The following is a 14,992-nucleotide window of genomic DNA, read 5'->3' as shown; positions in this document are numbered from 1 at the left end:
GATATAGGAGACGAGGTAGAGTAATGAAATTGTCTTGAAGGTGTTAATCATCCACACGGATCAGTTGATGACCATCATGAACTTCTCAAGTAAGGGCATGACCTTGATCTGCGGTCACATTTTGAAGTTGAGCTTTTTATGTGAAATTATGGGTGTTAACATTCGATGCATGTTAACGAGAGAATGATGACAAAGTAAATGTCTCATAATTTTTCTCACCAAAGTTCTTGCAAAAACTCTTAGTAAAACTATTTTGGTAAAATGCGACTATATAGATGGTTTTGCCCTCTGCTCTGTTGCCAAACCATTGACATGAGGCATTGAGGTCAAATCTTAAAAGCGAAAGCGTTTTGAAAGGCCTATCGAATGATTTTCCGCGAAGCTCTAGCTCTTTGCTTCGCGAGTTATACGGTTATTTGTAAAAATATTAAAAAAAATCGCCGTTATCATGTCTTTGTGTTTATTATAATTTTATCATAAGTTCATCTTCAATGACCTCAGCGATGACCTAATCGAAAAATGACCTCTGCGATTCTGAAGCATCCTACAGCTATCTGTTGCTTTTCTCGTCTTTCTAGCCTTCTTAAATTATGATCGGGTTTGGCCGATACGCCCCCCCCCCATGGCTAATTGCACGCGTTAGAGAGCTATCGAACCCACTTTCAGCGCGCTATAGCTTTATATGTCCTCGAGTGTCGAAATAGGCGAAACTTTTCCTTCGATGAACATGATGACGGGGGCTTTGTTCTGAACTGCAACATGACTGAAGCAATTTCTCCATGATTTTTGACGCTCTTTAGAAAGCCGCCTACCGCCGCACTTGTCGCTACGTGGCCCTGGAGTCAGGTTAGAAGGGAATATTCAAACCAGACTTGTAAGCGATTCAACTCTGATTGAATCGATTCTCATGAATTGCTTGAAAATGCCGACTCACTGTGATTGAGTCGGTTGAATCACCTCTTGTCACCATATGAATCCTGATTGAATCGGTCACACATGGCAACTGCAAGTGATTGAATCGGCAACTCATAGATTCAAGTTGATTCAATTAACAAAATGATTCAATCACCATGTGCTGGAAATTGAAGTTATGACCATATTTAGTACTATATTATGTGGAAATATATGTGGCATTTGCATCATAGTCACACACAATGCACTGCAAAATTTTTAGGTATTTTGTCAGTATTATAAATGCGCATAGCTATCAGTATTGAAAAAAAAACATAAAAAATGTTGTTTTAAGTTTTTAATCAAACTGTAAACACAAAATTATACATAAATGTCAATGCATGAAGATGAAAAAATGAATGTAAAGTTTCTTTCCAGTGCCCTAAAATCAGTATAGTAATCAAGTTAAAGGGACCCTCCCGGCTCCCACCTTCAAAAAAGTTAATGAATTGGCATGAAAGTGATGTCGCTCGGTTCAAAAAGAGCAAAAACGAATATCTACCAAATTTCATCGAAAAATATTCACCGGTTTTCAAGATATTTGACTTTTACTTTTGTTTACTTTTTGGGATCTCCGCTGTTCCTAGCGACTTTATTTGAAAGTGCGGCATTTGTTGCGCGCTAAGCAGCATATACCACCGCGTGCTACAAAACGTTTTAGTCAAACATTTAAAAATCGTTAGACACCTGCGCTGACGTCACACATTCAGAGGGGTATTCCTATGCATTAGCCCCTCTGAATCAAAATGCTGCAATTTTGAAATTCAATATTTCCGATTTAAGGCATTTCTCGATGTTGTAAGTGCCGAAACCGGTAATTGTGAGCCAGGGACCCCATTTTGGCTATCTCAACTCAAATCTAATGTTAAGGTGGGAGGGTCCCTAGCAGTAAGCAGGCGCACATTGCTCAACACCTCATGCTCATTATAGAGTTCAGTGCTCAACACACATGTTTTAGATACCATGCTAATCTTTATATTTTCAATACCCTGTTTCATCAGGACATTTGTGAGCAAGCATAGATTTAGTACTTTTCTATGTTTTTTGGTATTTTCCTAGTGTATTTGGTTGATATCTGTTTGGTATCAGTTTCCAAAAATGTCTTAAATTGATATCACATATGTATATATTTTATATAACATCTTGATTGAATCGCGTTGAGTCAAATCATGAGTTGAGTCATTCCCTGAATCACTGATAATGGGATGAGTCGTGATTGAGTTGAATCACAAGGTCCATGAGTCGTGATTGAATCGCTTGGAAAATCAGACTGTTTGATTGAGTTATGATTGAATCGGTCATTTCATCAAGTGAGTCGTGATTGAATTGATTGGAATTTTTTGAATCGTTTACAAGTCTGATTCAAACACCCCTCAGGGCCGTAAAACTGGAAAGCCTGGGGCCCTGCTCTGCGGGGCGCGGTCGAGCTAGGCTAGAGCCAGTTCGGGATGTTTACAAGCCCACGTAAAGCCCTCAAGAATCTGCATAGGGCACAGGCCTTCCAAGACTTGGGGGTTTAGATATCAACAATCGACATGGTCTTTTGAGACCTGCGTGGTGGCTATCAGAGGTCGATGGGCCCCTCAAAAGCCGGTGCAGGAGCCTCAGGTGTCAGTTTGGAGCCATCATGGACCGGTGTAGGGTCCTGATGAATACCTAGGCGTCAAAGCCCTAGACGTCAGGGTGGGGCCGGGCGGTGAGGCAGGCACAGGCCTGAAAGGAATAGTAATTTTCATATGTCGGCTTGGCATTTTAATTAACCTTCGCCCCAGTGGGGGGGGGGGGCATATGTTACCACCTTGTCGCGTTTTTTGCGTGTGAATAAAAAACCGCGGCGCGTAGCGCCGCGCCGCTTGGGGTACCTTTTGGTACATCAATTTTGGACAACGTGTGAAATTTTTGACCCCAGGTCATGTCAGGTCAGGTCACCAGGTCAAGTTAACTGACCAAGCCTAAAAAAAGTTTGCAATCATGTCCAGCCTGCAGTGTTTGTCAGAAAGGTTTTAAACTTGGTGGATTGCATGCTGTTATGGGCACCTACAATTTGTATATCTCAGATTTTTTATATCCGTGACCTAAGGTCAGGTCAGTGGCGTGACCTTTCCATTACAAGTCAATGGAGAAAAATGAAAATGCCTCTAGATCCGTGAGTACGCATCGGAACAGTCCAAATATTTCAGAATCACAATGATTTAGTCCACTCGTGATGACCAAGGTGTCATTTTTGCTGATAGCCTCTAGACAGGTCATCCGAGGTCACTTGAGGCTACAAACAGTTTTTTGCCAATAACTCGCGATTGGAAAGAGATAGAACGCTGGGGATGGTCTCATTGTGTTTGTCTTGTTGAGACGCATCGACTGATATGCAACATGACCTTTTCCGGTAAGGTCATGACCTTGACCTGAGGTCAAATTTTCAAGTTGACCTTTCAAGGTCAAATTATAGTTCATTCGACGCGTCTCGGCAAGGGGAACACGATTCTGGCAATAGAAATGTCGTGGCTTTTTGTAGTCGAAAGTTATTGTCGAAAAACACTTTTCGTAAAAACAGCTATTTTTGGAGTTTTTGCCCTCTGGAGGCTAAACCGTTGACCTGAGGTTAATATTGAGAATGACCTTTTCAAAAGAAGAGTTCAAAAGCTATCGTTTGCTTTTCCATGCGTTTTTCTAGCTACCATAGTTCCTGAAATAGCGGCATGTTTTCTGAAAAATATAATGACAATTGTCTAATTTTGACCTTTGATGACCTCTGGTGACCCCAATATTGCTCTAAGGTGAAAAATGACCGAAATACTTTCAAACGTACGCATTGAGCGCTATCGACTGCTTTTTACCGCGTCTTTCTAGCCCTCTTAGTTTTTGAGTTAGAGGTGGGTGGTAACATATGCCCCCCCCCCCCCACTAGGGCGAAGTTGGCTGAGACCGCCATTGGGGCGCGGGTTAAGGGCCCTGCATGGCTTTCTCAGAGGCTGACATATCGTACTGCGGGACCTCCATGAGCCTCAAAAACCTCTATGGGCCCCCTCACGCTTGGGGTAGGCTTCCTGAAGCATAAAATCTCTGAGCATTGAGATGGGCCCATTAGACATGAACTGGGCCATCAATATACATGTGGTGAGTTGACCTATATCAAACATGATATCGGCTCAATCAGGATTGGGATAGGCCCTCTCAGACCCAGACCAGGCACGGAGTACGGATCCTCCCACACATAGGATGATCCTTTCATTCCTGGGATGAGTCTTCTCAGGCCTGAACTGGGCCCTCTCAGACCTGAAATGGGCCCCTCTCAGGCCTGAAGTGGACCCTCTCAGGCCTCAAATAGGTCCTCTAGGGCCTGAAATGGGCCCTCTCAGGCCTGACATTAGCCCTCTCAGGCCTGACATTAACCCTCTCAGGCCTGACATTAGCCCTCTCAGACCTGAAATAGGCCCCTCTCAGGCCTCAAATAGGACCTCAAGGGCCTGAAATGGGCCCTCTCAGGCCTGACATTAGCCCTCTCAGACCTGAAGTGGGCCCCCCTCAGCCCGGAAATGGTCCCTATCATGTCGAAAAAGGGCCCCCTCATACCGTAACTGGGCCCTCTCAGGTCTGAAATGGTGCCTCTTATGCCTGAAATGGGCCCCTCTCAGGCCTCAAACGGGCCCTCTCTGGCCTCAAACAGGCCCTCTATGGCCTGAAATGAGCCCTCTCAAGCTTCAACTGGGCCCCTTTAGGCCTGAAATGAGCCCTCACAGACCTGAAATAGCCCTCTCATGCCATGGAAATGGGCCCTCCTAGGCCTTGGATTAGTTCAATCGGGCCTTCGATGTACAGTCTGTCTTGAAAGTACCGCAGCATGGCAGGGTGGCGCTGGTGGGCCGGCGCAGCGGAGGGCGGTCAGGTTTGAGGACCACTGGATCGCCTGACCCTTGGGGGGGGGGGGGAGGAGAGGGATGGGCGCTAGTGAGCGGGCTCTCGGTGCTGCCAGTGCGGCAGACAAGGCGCTGTTTTATGAATACTTATACAGAGACACCAGCTAAGCGTAGTAATTCTCGTCCTGACATGAAAGTTTTGATAAATGGAAAGTGATGCTTCCCTTTCGAGCCTCGCCAGACATTTACGTGTTACACATGTAATCCGGCCAGAGGGCAGCCGGTCCGGCCTCCGTCGTTTCACTCAGATTAAAGGGACTATCCCACCTTCTAAAATGTTGTTAAAACCAGTTAAATTGTGCCCGACTTTATAGATTGGATGACCAGGAACACGGTTCTGGCATTTATTTTTCATTAAACATCTTAGGCTTCCCATATTCCAAACACAAACTTTCAAATATGTGACGTCACAGCCCAAACTTACCTCCTTCCCCAGGCCACATTACTGTCATAAAGCTGATTCTTTTTACTCTGTAGGCACCACAACAAAGTTCAGACCAAGTTTTAAGCGATTTTTCAACGAACAAACCCGTTTAAATCAGAATGACTAAACGAGGTGACGTCACACTAACGGTCGCTCCATGTTGAAGATAGGGCCTTGTACAAGGCCCATTTTCAAATGAAGGGAACGAATTTCTTCAACACCAAGAGGCCGCGGGGGTTGCAACCTAGATAGATAGGGGTTTCTGAACCTCGCCGCAAACTTGGCTATCTCAACTCAAACCCCATGTTAAAGGTGGGATAGTCCCTTTAAAGGTAGTGTGCCACCTTCCAATGATTTCCCATTTTATTTTTCCTAGGATAAGAAGCTTCTGTTTTTACCTAATATCGCAAAAAAAAAATCAAAAATGGGCTTAAAATAGTGCTTTTTTCGCCTAAAAGTTTATCGGTTTTTCGATATGTATGTTACAGGGAGTTTGAGAAATCCGTGAGTTTGCAAACTCCCTAGAGAGTTTTCAAACTCCCTGACCCATCAGTGAGTTTGCAAACTCACTAGGGAGTTTGCAAACTCACTGACCGGTCAGGGAGTTTGAGAAATTCCAGGGCGATTGGGACAAATAAAAACAAGTGTGCAACATATGGCTGGCATACGTACCGTCCGTGATCTTAAAACAAAGGCGGCTAGTTGTACGGCCTATTTAACATTCGCACGCTGACAAAAAGCTTACAGATCATACGCACACCATACTTTTGATTTTAAACTGTTCAGTGATCTAGCCCAAACATGCAGCGCCGCTTTATTTAGTCATACATTTATATAGTTCACGGCCCAATGGGGCGTTCTAGGGGAAACTAATCCACCAGGTGGCTCTGCTAAGCAAAGCCTCAAAGGCGTTTGGCGCAGCTGTTACAAATCTGGCGCGCATACATATTGCAGGCTTTGAAAGGCTGCGACTAGCGAGTTGTGCGGGTGAGGAGAGGAAGGGGAGTCGATTATCTGAGCATATATTTAATTGTATTGTTGTAAAAGTTATAGGAAGCGTTCTTGCACGAACCTTGCTTTGAAATCTTAGTGCCTCGTACTATGGAGGTCGGATATGAAACGTGGAGTGTACCAAGACTGAAGGAAGAGCTGAAGCTGAGGAACAGTAAAACGTCTGGTCGAAAATCGGCTCTAGTGCAGAGGTAAGGTTTATTTGAGTATGTTTTCTTTTATGATGTTTATCCCTTCAAAGATTCTAGCTATGCCCATTGATGCAAGGGCACTCACAAAGTAAGGGCGTAAGGGCCCATGCGGAATGCCATCCCCATGGCCCATTTAAATTGGGATTTGGGGGCCTGCCTCAAATGTGTTCAGATGGCCCCTAATGGGTTCTCAAATCAAACGAGCCCTTAATTTTAAGACTGCCAAAGACCATCTAAAAATTGATGGTGAATGAAACCCCTGGGAGGGCCCATCTCGGGTGAATTTTCCGGCTGGGGCCCCTGGCATGAGGGGCCCAGTTGGCAGGTCATGCCCACCTGGCACCTACAGCTACATAAAGAATCCTTATGAGTAGTGGTCCCTAAAGGCTAAAACTATTATCTGAATGGACAAACTGCATCATATGTAGCATAACCGTGCTCTTGGCACGTAGCTTCCACCTGTCTTTAAGTGAAAAATACGGATAATGAGATAAGAGAGTAAAGAAGGCGTGTTATCATTGTGACTTTTTGTAGTTCTCCATTTCTTCAAAAAAGTTAAAGGTTTCTTTTCATATGTCGTGTTATCAAATTGTGATGCATCTCTTTTTCACTTTCATTGGAACATTTTTCCCTAACATACTGAATATTTTTTTCAGACTTCAAACTTTGGACTCTGCGTCTTACGTCCCTGGTGAATCAGAAACCAACCAGGAAAATGATCCAACACGGGCTGACTCAACTGCTTGGCCTCAATCTACTGATTTCAAGATGTATGATGGAAATCAGCAGGAAAGTCTGACAAATGTAGAAATCAGCTTTTTCTTTGCTTCACACAGTCAGTCAGTGAGCCGAATGAAAGTGGAAAATCAGGCTGGGTACAAGATGCTTCATGAGATGTTCCTTCTGTCCCTACTTCATGCAGGCAATGGTGAGGCAGACTTTTTCCGTGCACATGTCCATGCAGAAATGTCGAAGACTGTGACATACTATGCATATGTCCGTCTGCATGGTGGCTCAGTTGAGTTTTGCCACTGTGAGTGTCCTGCAGGTGCAGGGCCTCATGCTACGTGTAAACATGTTGCAACTGTGCTCTATGCCATTGAACATGCAGGCAGGACAGGGGAAGTTTTGGTGCGGAAAAGTGTGACTCAAAAACAGCAAAAGTGGCATGAGCCAAAGAGGGTGAGAGTGGCTCCGTGCGCACTGTCCTCAAGAGATATGCCACTGAATGTGTCTCAGGCATCCTCAAGTGATGAACATCATGCAAGTGGTTCTGGAGAATTTGTATTCGACCCACGACAAGAGCATGACAGAAACGTGCCAAAGGCGGAGAAACAAGCCAGGCTGAGATCTCTGCTGTTGAATTACCATGCCAACAAGTCTGGGCCACAAATGGCGATCATGCAAGGTTTTGATGACAAAGCCAACTGGGAGGCAATCATGCTAGACCATGATTATCTTGATGTTCCTCTCGACATCCAGTGGCTCTTCAGGCAGCTGAAGGTAATAAGGCCTAGGTTTAGTTTATTGATAGTCACCATTGAATATTGTATTTTTCGTTGTTATTGCTTGTTCAAAGACATATAACAACTTATATGCAAAATATCTTTATTACTATTCTGTTGCCTGGAATAAGAAAAAAACATAGCCTTTTTCCATATACAACATATACAGCAATCAAACGGTACGAGGAACTCACTGGGTGTGGGGTGATGAAGAGCGGGCTCGTCATACATCCAGAGCTAAGAGCCCTCGCAGCATCGCCCGATGGCATTGTGGGCGATAAAGTGATCGAGGTAAAGTGTCCCTATAGTATAAGGAAAAGTGCTATATCGCCCTCGAACTACTCGCATATCGAGATCAAAGAAGGAGCTCTCATGCTCAAGCGGTCGTCCCCATACTGGTGGCAAGTCCAAACGCAGATGTTTTGCACCGACAAAGTCGAGTGTGACTTTGTAGTGTGCACAAAAGTTGATACAAAGATCATCAGTGTCCCTGCTGATACAGCAACTTTCCGCAACGTAGCTCTGCCCAAACTGGCATCCTTCTACGACACCTATATGGTGCCAGCAATTCTGTCTGCTAAACTTGGGATAACGAAGCCATCATCCATGGACATAGATGAGGAGCTGGCTCTTACTTACTTTTAAGCATCGCATGCGCGTTCCCGTTTAGCGCTCTGTCTGTGCTTGCAGCGTGCCCGTTTGAATGTCAAACTTGTGTATCAATCACCAAAAGGGCAAAGAAAGTGAAACATTTTCGTACACAAAGTGTTGGTACATGCTTTAATAGTAATAGGTACATCCCTGTTCGCCTCGTTTGATCCGTGGCCCCCGCCTTACCCCATCCGGGCTAACCCGTGCCCGGCCCCCTGCATAAGCAGGGCAGGCCGGGCCGCCGGCCTGTCGCGCGGACCGCCTTTGGCCCGCGGGACTGGCCGGTGGTCAGGGGGCGCCGCCTCGCGTGGAAAGTCGCACTGAGGTGCGAGGCGGCGCGGGCGGGGGCCAGCGATCTTGTCTCAGCCACGTGTGTGACGGGCTGGGGTCCGGCATATCTAGACATGCTTATGTATGAAGGTGCGCCCCGACCGGGGAGCGTGTCTTACCGTGATCTGTGAAGGGCACTGGGAGGTGTCGGGTACATGATCAGTGTTTACTGTGAAGATGCATTGGCTCGTCAAAAACTGTGACTTGACGCGCCGTGCCTTTTCTTCTTCAGCTGGACTTCCGCGTCTCTGTGAAGTGTCGTTTGCTCTGTTCATTGCTCTCGTCGTGAAAATGACCCTCAATGCAAGGTGTATTGGTTAAAAAAGGGATATCCCTGTTTGTGTTGTGTTCGGTGGTCATGTATATTTTCCCTGTGCTGTAATGTGTCACAATACATTGAGCATTCCCTGAACGCTCCTTTGTTTTATGTCGTTTCATAGGAATTGATTGCACGGTCATTGGTTATCAAAACGCAACAATGCTCTTTACAAATGTACACGGACAATTAAGTTACGGTACATCGTTGATCTCACACCCGCGAGTAACAGCAACAAGGGTAATAGCGGCTGCCTGGTATTTGAGATTCGGCTCAACTCTGTTACTACACGCGCCTGTATGCGTCCCTGTATTACACGTTTCTGAAAACTGCAAAAATTGATGTAATATGAGACGTGTATTCATTGATCTGTCGGAACATAGTAAGTCAGAGACATACATAGGTAGACACTAGGACATTCAGAACCTCTCGACTCGCTGGAGTGTGGTACGCTTACTTCACTATATTCCTTCGGAAGTTCGCGAGCATGAAGCAGATGTACACTATTTCCGTGCTTAGCTTAACCTGGGATACACACATCCGACCACGTAGAATAGCGTAGGTCTTGGCTAACCCAATAACACGTTCCACGTGTATGCGTCGAGATGACAGGGCCCCCGATGCGGCTCTTTCGCTAGGCGGTAACTGTCCTCTACCCTTCATCGAGGCTGGGGTCACAAGCTTCACAGATCTAGACTCGGCGAGGCAGCGATCAGTGAATCCACGGTCAGCAATGACCTCCGCTCCCGGCCCGAGGCTCTCCAACAAGCCGCTTTCCTGCACTATCGCATTATCGCTGGTGCTTCCACCATATGTCTGGGAAACGTGAGTTACGATACCCGAGGGTGTTATTGCCACTAGTGTCTTCATGGTGTTTGTAGATTTGTACGTACTATACGTGGCCTGCTGCGCGATCACGTTTCCAGGCTTCACAGTTGCTACCTCTGTACAGTCTATAATCACCTTTGTGATCCCTGAATCCTCGCTGCGGCCCGCCCCGAACCCACAACCTAGTCCCATGTCCAGAAACTCGCGATACATAAAGTTCACCCATGTGATGACTATGTTGGATATCAGCGAGACTGACACGTCATACATCATGCTCAGTTCAAAAAGTTCTTTGTTTCTCTTTAACTTTACCAGTGTAATGAAGAAACAGTCTAGAGGAGGGATCACCGTGCAAGCAGAGCCATCCGGGTAATATTGAAGCCTATGCGCTGCCGGACCCAGGCAGTCAAATACGATCTGGAAGTGTTCGAAGCTATCAAACCCGGTATAGAACTTGATGGCCTTGTCATTGTTACTGAAGCGGTCTACTGAGAAGTTCACGCTACTTTGCTCTGCTTGCACGGATTTATCAGCACGCTCAGGTTGAGGTGCAGACTCATCAGCGACTTCAGCATTTTCATGGTAGTCATTCTCAGCAACAACTTCCTCAACTGTATCAAAGTTGCCTATCCTATCAAGAGTTGCATCAGGCTCTTCAGCAACATCTTCTTGTTTAGATGTGTGCTGTCTTTGTTTGCTCCTGGCTCTCCTCTGCACTTCTACCTTATTCTTTGCAGAAGTCCATGGGAAAATGCTTGGGACAGCATCTTTTTTCAGCTGCTTCCTGACTGAAAGCAAAACAGGAGGAATTGTGGTTAGATTATGCATCAAAATGAACACAATATCAAAGGTGAAATGTTAATAGGTATAAACTACCTGGCAAAGAATTGCTATTTATTGACCTTGGCGTGATATTTTATATTGAATTGTGTTGCATTCCTTAACAATCTATGGAGTTGCTGATTATGGATGTCTTTGTTCTCAAATGAATTGTGTCCTGATTTGCATTTTAAAAAGAAAGAATAGGTACCTACTGAGGCAAGGCTAGTGTAGGATTGCTTATGCTGGATCACATGTTAAGTTACATTTCTTCACATAATAAGCGAAACATAAAAAGTGATAAGTGAAAATACGGATTCATCAACATGAAAAAGCAAACATGGGTACCTGTACCTGTATATACCTGTAGCAAATGTTGAAAGTGAGTGCCAGATTTGAAATCCCATGCTTAGATGACAAATTGTTTTTGAATGAAAATTGTTTTTTGTTGACAATTTATTTACTTACCAATTCCTGCCATCTTGGATGTCCAGGATGGCTCCATATAATCATTCGGTGTGAAGTGTTTTCGACAAACTACAGATGATGCTGAAGGCTTCCACACAGATCCTCGTTTTGAACCTTCTCTCCTGATCTTCACCAACCAGGTCTTGCGGAGCTGTGGTGGGTAAAAACAGTCATGTAAAATGTGGCAATGTCTTTATGTGAGATCTGAAGAAATAGCTTTACATTTGCATTACTTGTGCAAGCAAGCATGTTAATACATTTCCAGGTCAGGGTATCAAGACCAATTTATAAGAATGTGCAAGTTGCATGTGAAAACAGACATTACGGCATCAGTGAGACATCTTTAAGCCAAAAGGCTGTGGAAAGTTCAAAAGGAGTTTCAGCAATGGCATACTTAAATGACAGGCAGCCGACATGATATACTACACATGATCAATCCATGATAGGTATGCCCTTCAGGCTGTATCAGTAGCAAACATATGCCAATTTCTTGTACACATAGCCCTTGGTGGAGAATGGTTTCAAAAGTTGGTGTCAGTGTGGCGAGGAACATCTCGGTGTGGCCTAGCATCATCTATGTTGTGGTCTGGGTCATGCCACACCTGTAATGCCACATTATCCACCCATGTACATGACTGATGCATTTAATGAGCTAAAACCTCTGACAAAATTTCAAGTCCACCTTGCCATTTGGACATAAAAACATTGAATATGTTATATGACGTGTGGTAACCGGGTTATTTACTTGGCTCACCTTCTCTTCACGTGGTATTTTGTGCCCTCCAACAGTGCTACTGCATCCAGGAACACAGCAGCCAACCATGTTTGCAGGCTTCTTTATTTTATCCTAGGCCTTCTAACGCTTTTATCTAACGCTTCCGATCGTCTTTACAACAAGCTCAATCACAATCTGATAAACCCGACTCTAAACTCTACTCAGATTCAAGTTCGAAAGACATACGCATTATATTCGAAATTTCTTCCCAGCGTCAGTCAGCCATCATTTCCATGAAACTGATTCGCTTACAATGGCAACTGAGAGCAGCTCCAGTACAAAAAAGTAAAAATGAACACGATAAGACTGCGCCGCATTTGGAACATCTGCGCAAAAAAACTTTGAGGCTTTGACTAGCAGCGACATCTATATGAGCTTCTCGTGGAACGCCCCATTGTATCTGTTCCACACAAGTGTGGCTATTCCAGAGTCAGGCTCAATATATCAAAGTAGAAACAGCTCAGTTGGTCATTTATGCTAAAGCATATAAGGCATACGTGTGGAAAACTTGTGTGGAACGGATCTATAATTGGGACGTGAACTAAATAAGTGTATGACTAAATGAAGCGGCGTTACATGTTTGGGCTAGATCACTGAACAGTTTAAAATCTTAACCCACGCCCTGGTGGGGTCTGTTTATAACGCGACCTGGTGGGGGGGGGGGCTATTTTTTGCCCCCCCCCCTCGTATATCCGATACTACTGGACGGATCCGCAAAATTCAAACGGCGTTCGAAAGGCCTGTCAAATTTGTCGAAGGAAACTAAATTTCATTGACCTCGGGGTCACCAATGACGTCACAGGTCAGGTCAACGATGAAATGTTTCACCGTTCACGGGTCCTCTAGGGAATGCGCTATAACACCGAGGAAAACGCATTTTGTCGAGAATCAGCGATAGGGCGTCAGTTGCCTAGTAGATAGGTATGTTGCTATTAGAGGTCACTGACAATACTAGGTCAGGTCACAGGTCAGGTCACCAAGGGTCACAGGTCAGGTCACATGAGCCCAACTTTACTAAGGTTGTGTGATGCATGTTTTATGGCCAATTTTTCATTTCCAACTCAATGGTGTTGGTTATAAGACTATCAGGTACGGCTTAGGTCACTTTCTAGTGAAGTTCAGGTCAAGGTCAGGTCAAGGTCAGGCCAAAAAAGGTCAAATTTTAAAGTTTATAGTTTTGCATAATATGGTTATTGATTCGATGCAGCTCGTCACGGGGAGTCTGATGGTGGTCTTTGTTTTGCGCTACGGGGTCTCGAATTGCAAAAAAAATTGAGTTTGAAAATTTGACGTCATCAATTTTGAACAGTTTTTTTGCTATAACTTCGCCAAAAAATAGGTATCAATCTCAAATTTGGTATGTGGATGGAAGGCGGTAAGGATTATCACATATATTCCGGTTTTTGCGAAATTCAAAAACCTTTTTGGATTTTTCGATTATTAAAAAAAAAATATTTTTTGATTTTTTGGGGTCAAAATCCAAAAATTTCAAAAATCCGAGATAGCAGTTTTGTAGCCCTGTTGATTCTACAGCTTTTATGTACTTATCATTTTTCTGTATTTGCAAAGCTATAGGCCTGACAGCTCTTCCCGCGAAACCCTTTTTTGGGTCGAAAACGGCAGAATATGACGTCATTCTGACGTCATTTCCGGCCAACCTATCATAGCCTTAAGAATTTTTTTTTATCACAATGTGTAAAATTGATGTCCGGGAGGGTACTGAAAGTTTGGTGACGATCGGCGTAGCGGTTCTCGAGATATATCGAAAAGTCTGGAGGGGGGGGGGCAAAAAATAGCCCCCCCCCACCAGGTCGCGGGTTAAGTAGGCATTTATGGTGTGCATATGATCTGCAGGCTTTTTGTCACCGTGTGACTGTTAACCCTATTAGTGGCAGGGGGGGTTGTTTTCATCCACCCCTCAGGTATTTCGGGAATATCTCCGAAACCGCTGAAGCTACGATGCTGAAATTTTCTGACTTTTCCTAAAACTAAATTGGGCACATTCCCTGAAAATTTCAAGTTCATAACTTTACCAGGGGCGGCTCCAGAGCTTTGGAAATTGGGGGGTCCTATTCGTGAAGCGAGTCATTTGGGCGATGATCACGATGCTGATGTATTATAACTGTATGCACCAGTTTTATCATGTGATAACATATACAAAGTTATTGTGCATCCTCTTTTGACACGTTTTTGCTATAAAAGGCGGATCCAGGCGTCCAAAAAGGGGGGTTATGTTTTACCTCCCATCATAGGTGCCCTGACACCGCCTATGCATGACCAATACAATTGTAGTCGTTCTCTCATAAGAAAATTGTAACATAACAAGACCATTACCACCCTTTTTAGAAACAGTGCCAACAAAAACCTTATTTACTATACTTTTTGTGTACCCCCAATCTAATTGATCTGTATCCGCCTATGATTTTTGAAAATGCATATTTTTAGGATCCATGTGAATTCCTGGTTCATTCTCTATCGATCGGCAAAAGTTGCGTTAAGATTGGTTCAGAAACCTGGCCGTGATAAACAGTCTAAAATGTATCTGCAATTTGCCCGTTTTTACCCCCCTTTTGACATTTTCTTAATTTTTATTTTTTAGAAATGTAGATCACGTTGAGCGAAATCGAATGCCGTTTGAATTTTGAAAATCGGCCCGTTAGATCTCGAGATATCAAGGGGGGGGGTCGTAAACAGCCCCCCCTGCCACTAATAGGGGTAGCCAGGAGCCCGCCACTAATAGGGTTAAATAGGCCGTACAACTAGCCGCCTTTGTTTTAACATCACGGACGGCACGTATGCCACCCACATG

General features: G+C 44.5%; 2 protein-coding genes across 2 annotated transcripts in view; one reads left to right on the top strand and one right to left on the bottom strand.

Annotated features, from left to right (window-relative positions):
- LOC122364412 (methyltransferase-like 26) overlaps positions 1 to 14,992 on the top strand; it is a 52,122-nt gene that overhangs the window by 22,160 nt on the left and 14,970 nt on the right. The window lies entirely within an intron of this gene.
- Positions 9,638 to 12,307, bottom strand: LOC122364408. Its single transcript, XM_043334734.1, has 3 exons — positions 12,163 to 12,307; positions 11,409 to 11,559; positions 9,638 to 10,909 (listed from the first exon to the last, which is right to left on the bottom strand). The coding sequence occupies exons 1-3, from the start codon at positions 12,229 to 12,231 to the stop codon at positions 9,747 to 9,749; spliced, it is 1,383 nt and encodes a 460-aa protein (XP_043190669.1). The 5' UTR covers positions 12,232 to 12,307; the 3' UTR covers positions 9,638 to 9,746.

The sequence above is a fragment of the Amphibalanus amphitrite genome, unplaced genomic scaffold (assembly GCF_019059575.1).
Source record: "Amphibalanus amphitrite isolate SeventyFive unplaced genomic scaffold, NRLGWU_Aamphi_draft 000675F_arrow, whole genome shotgun sequence".
Lineage (NCBI taxonomy): Eukaryota > Metazoa > Arthropoda > Thecostraca > Balanomorpha > Balanidae > Amphibalanus > Amphibalanus amphitrite.
Note: the sequence above shows the minus strand (reverse complement) of the source record. Positions and strands in the feature narration are given on the sequence as shown.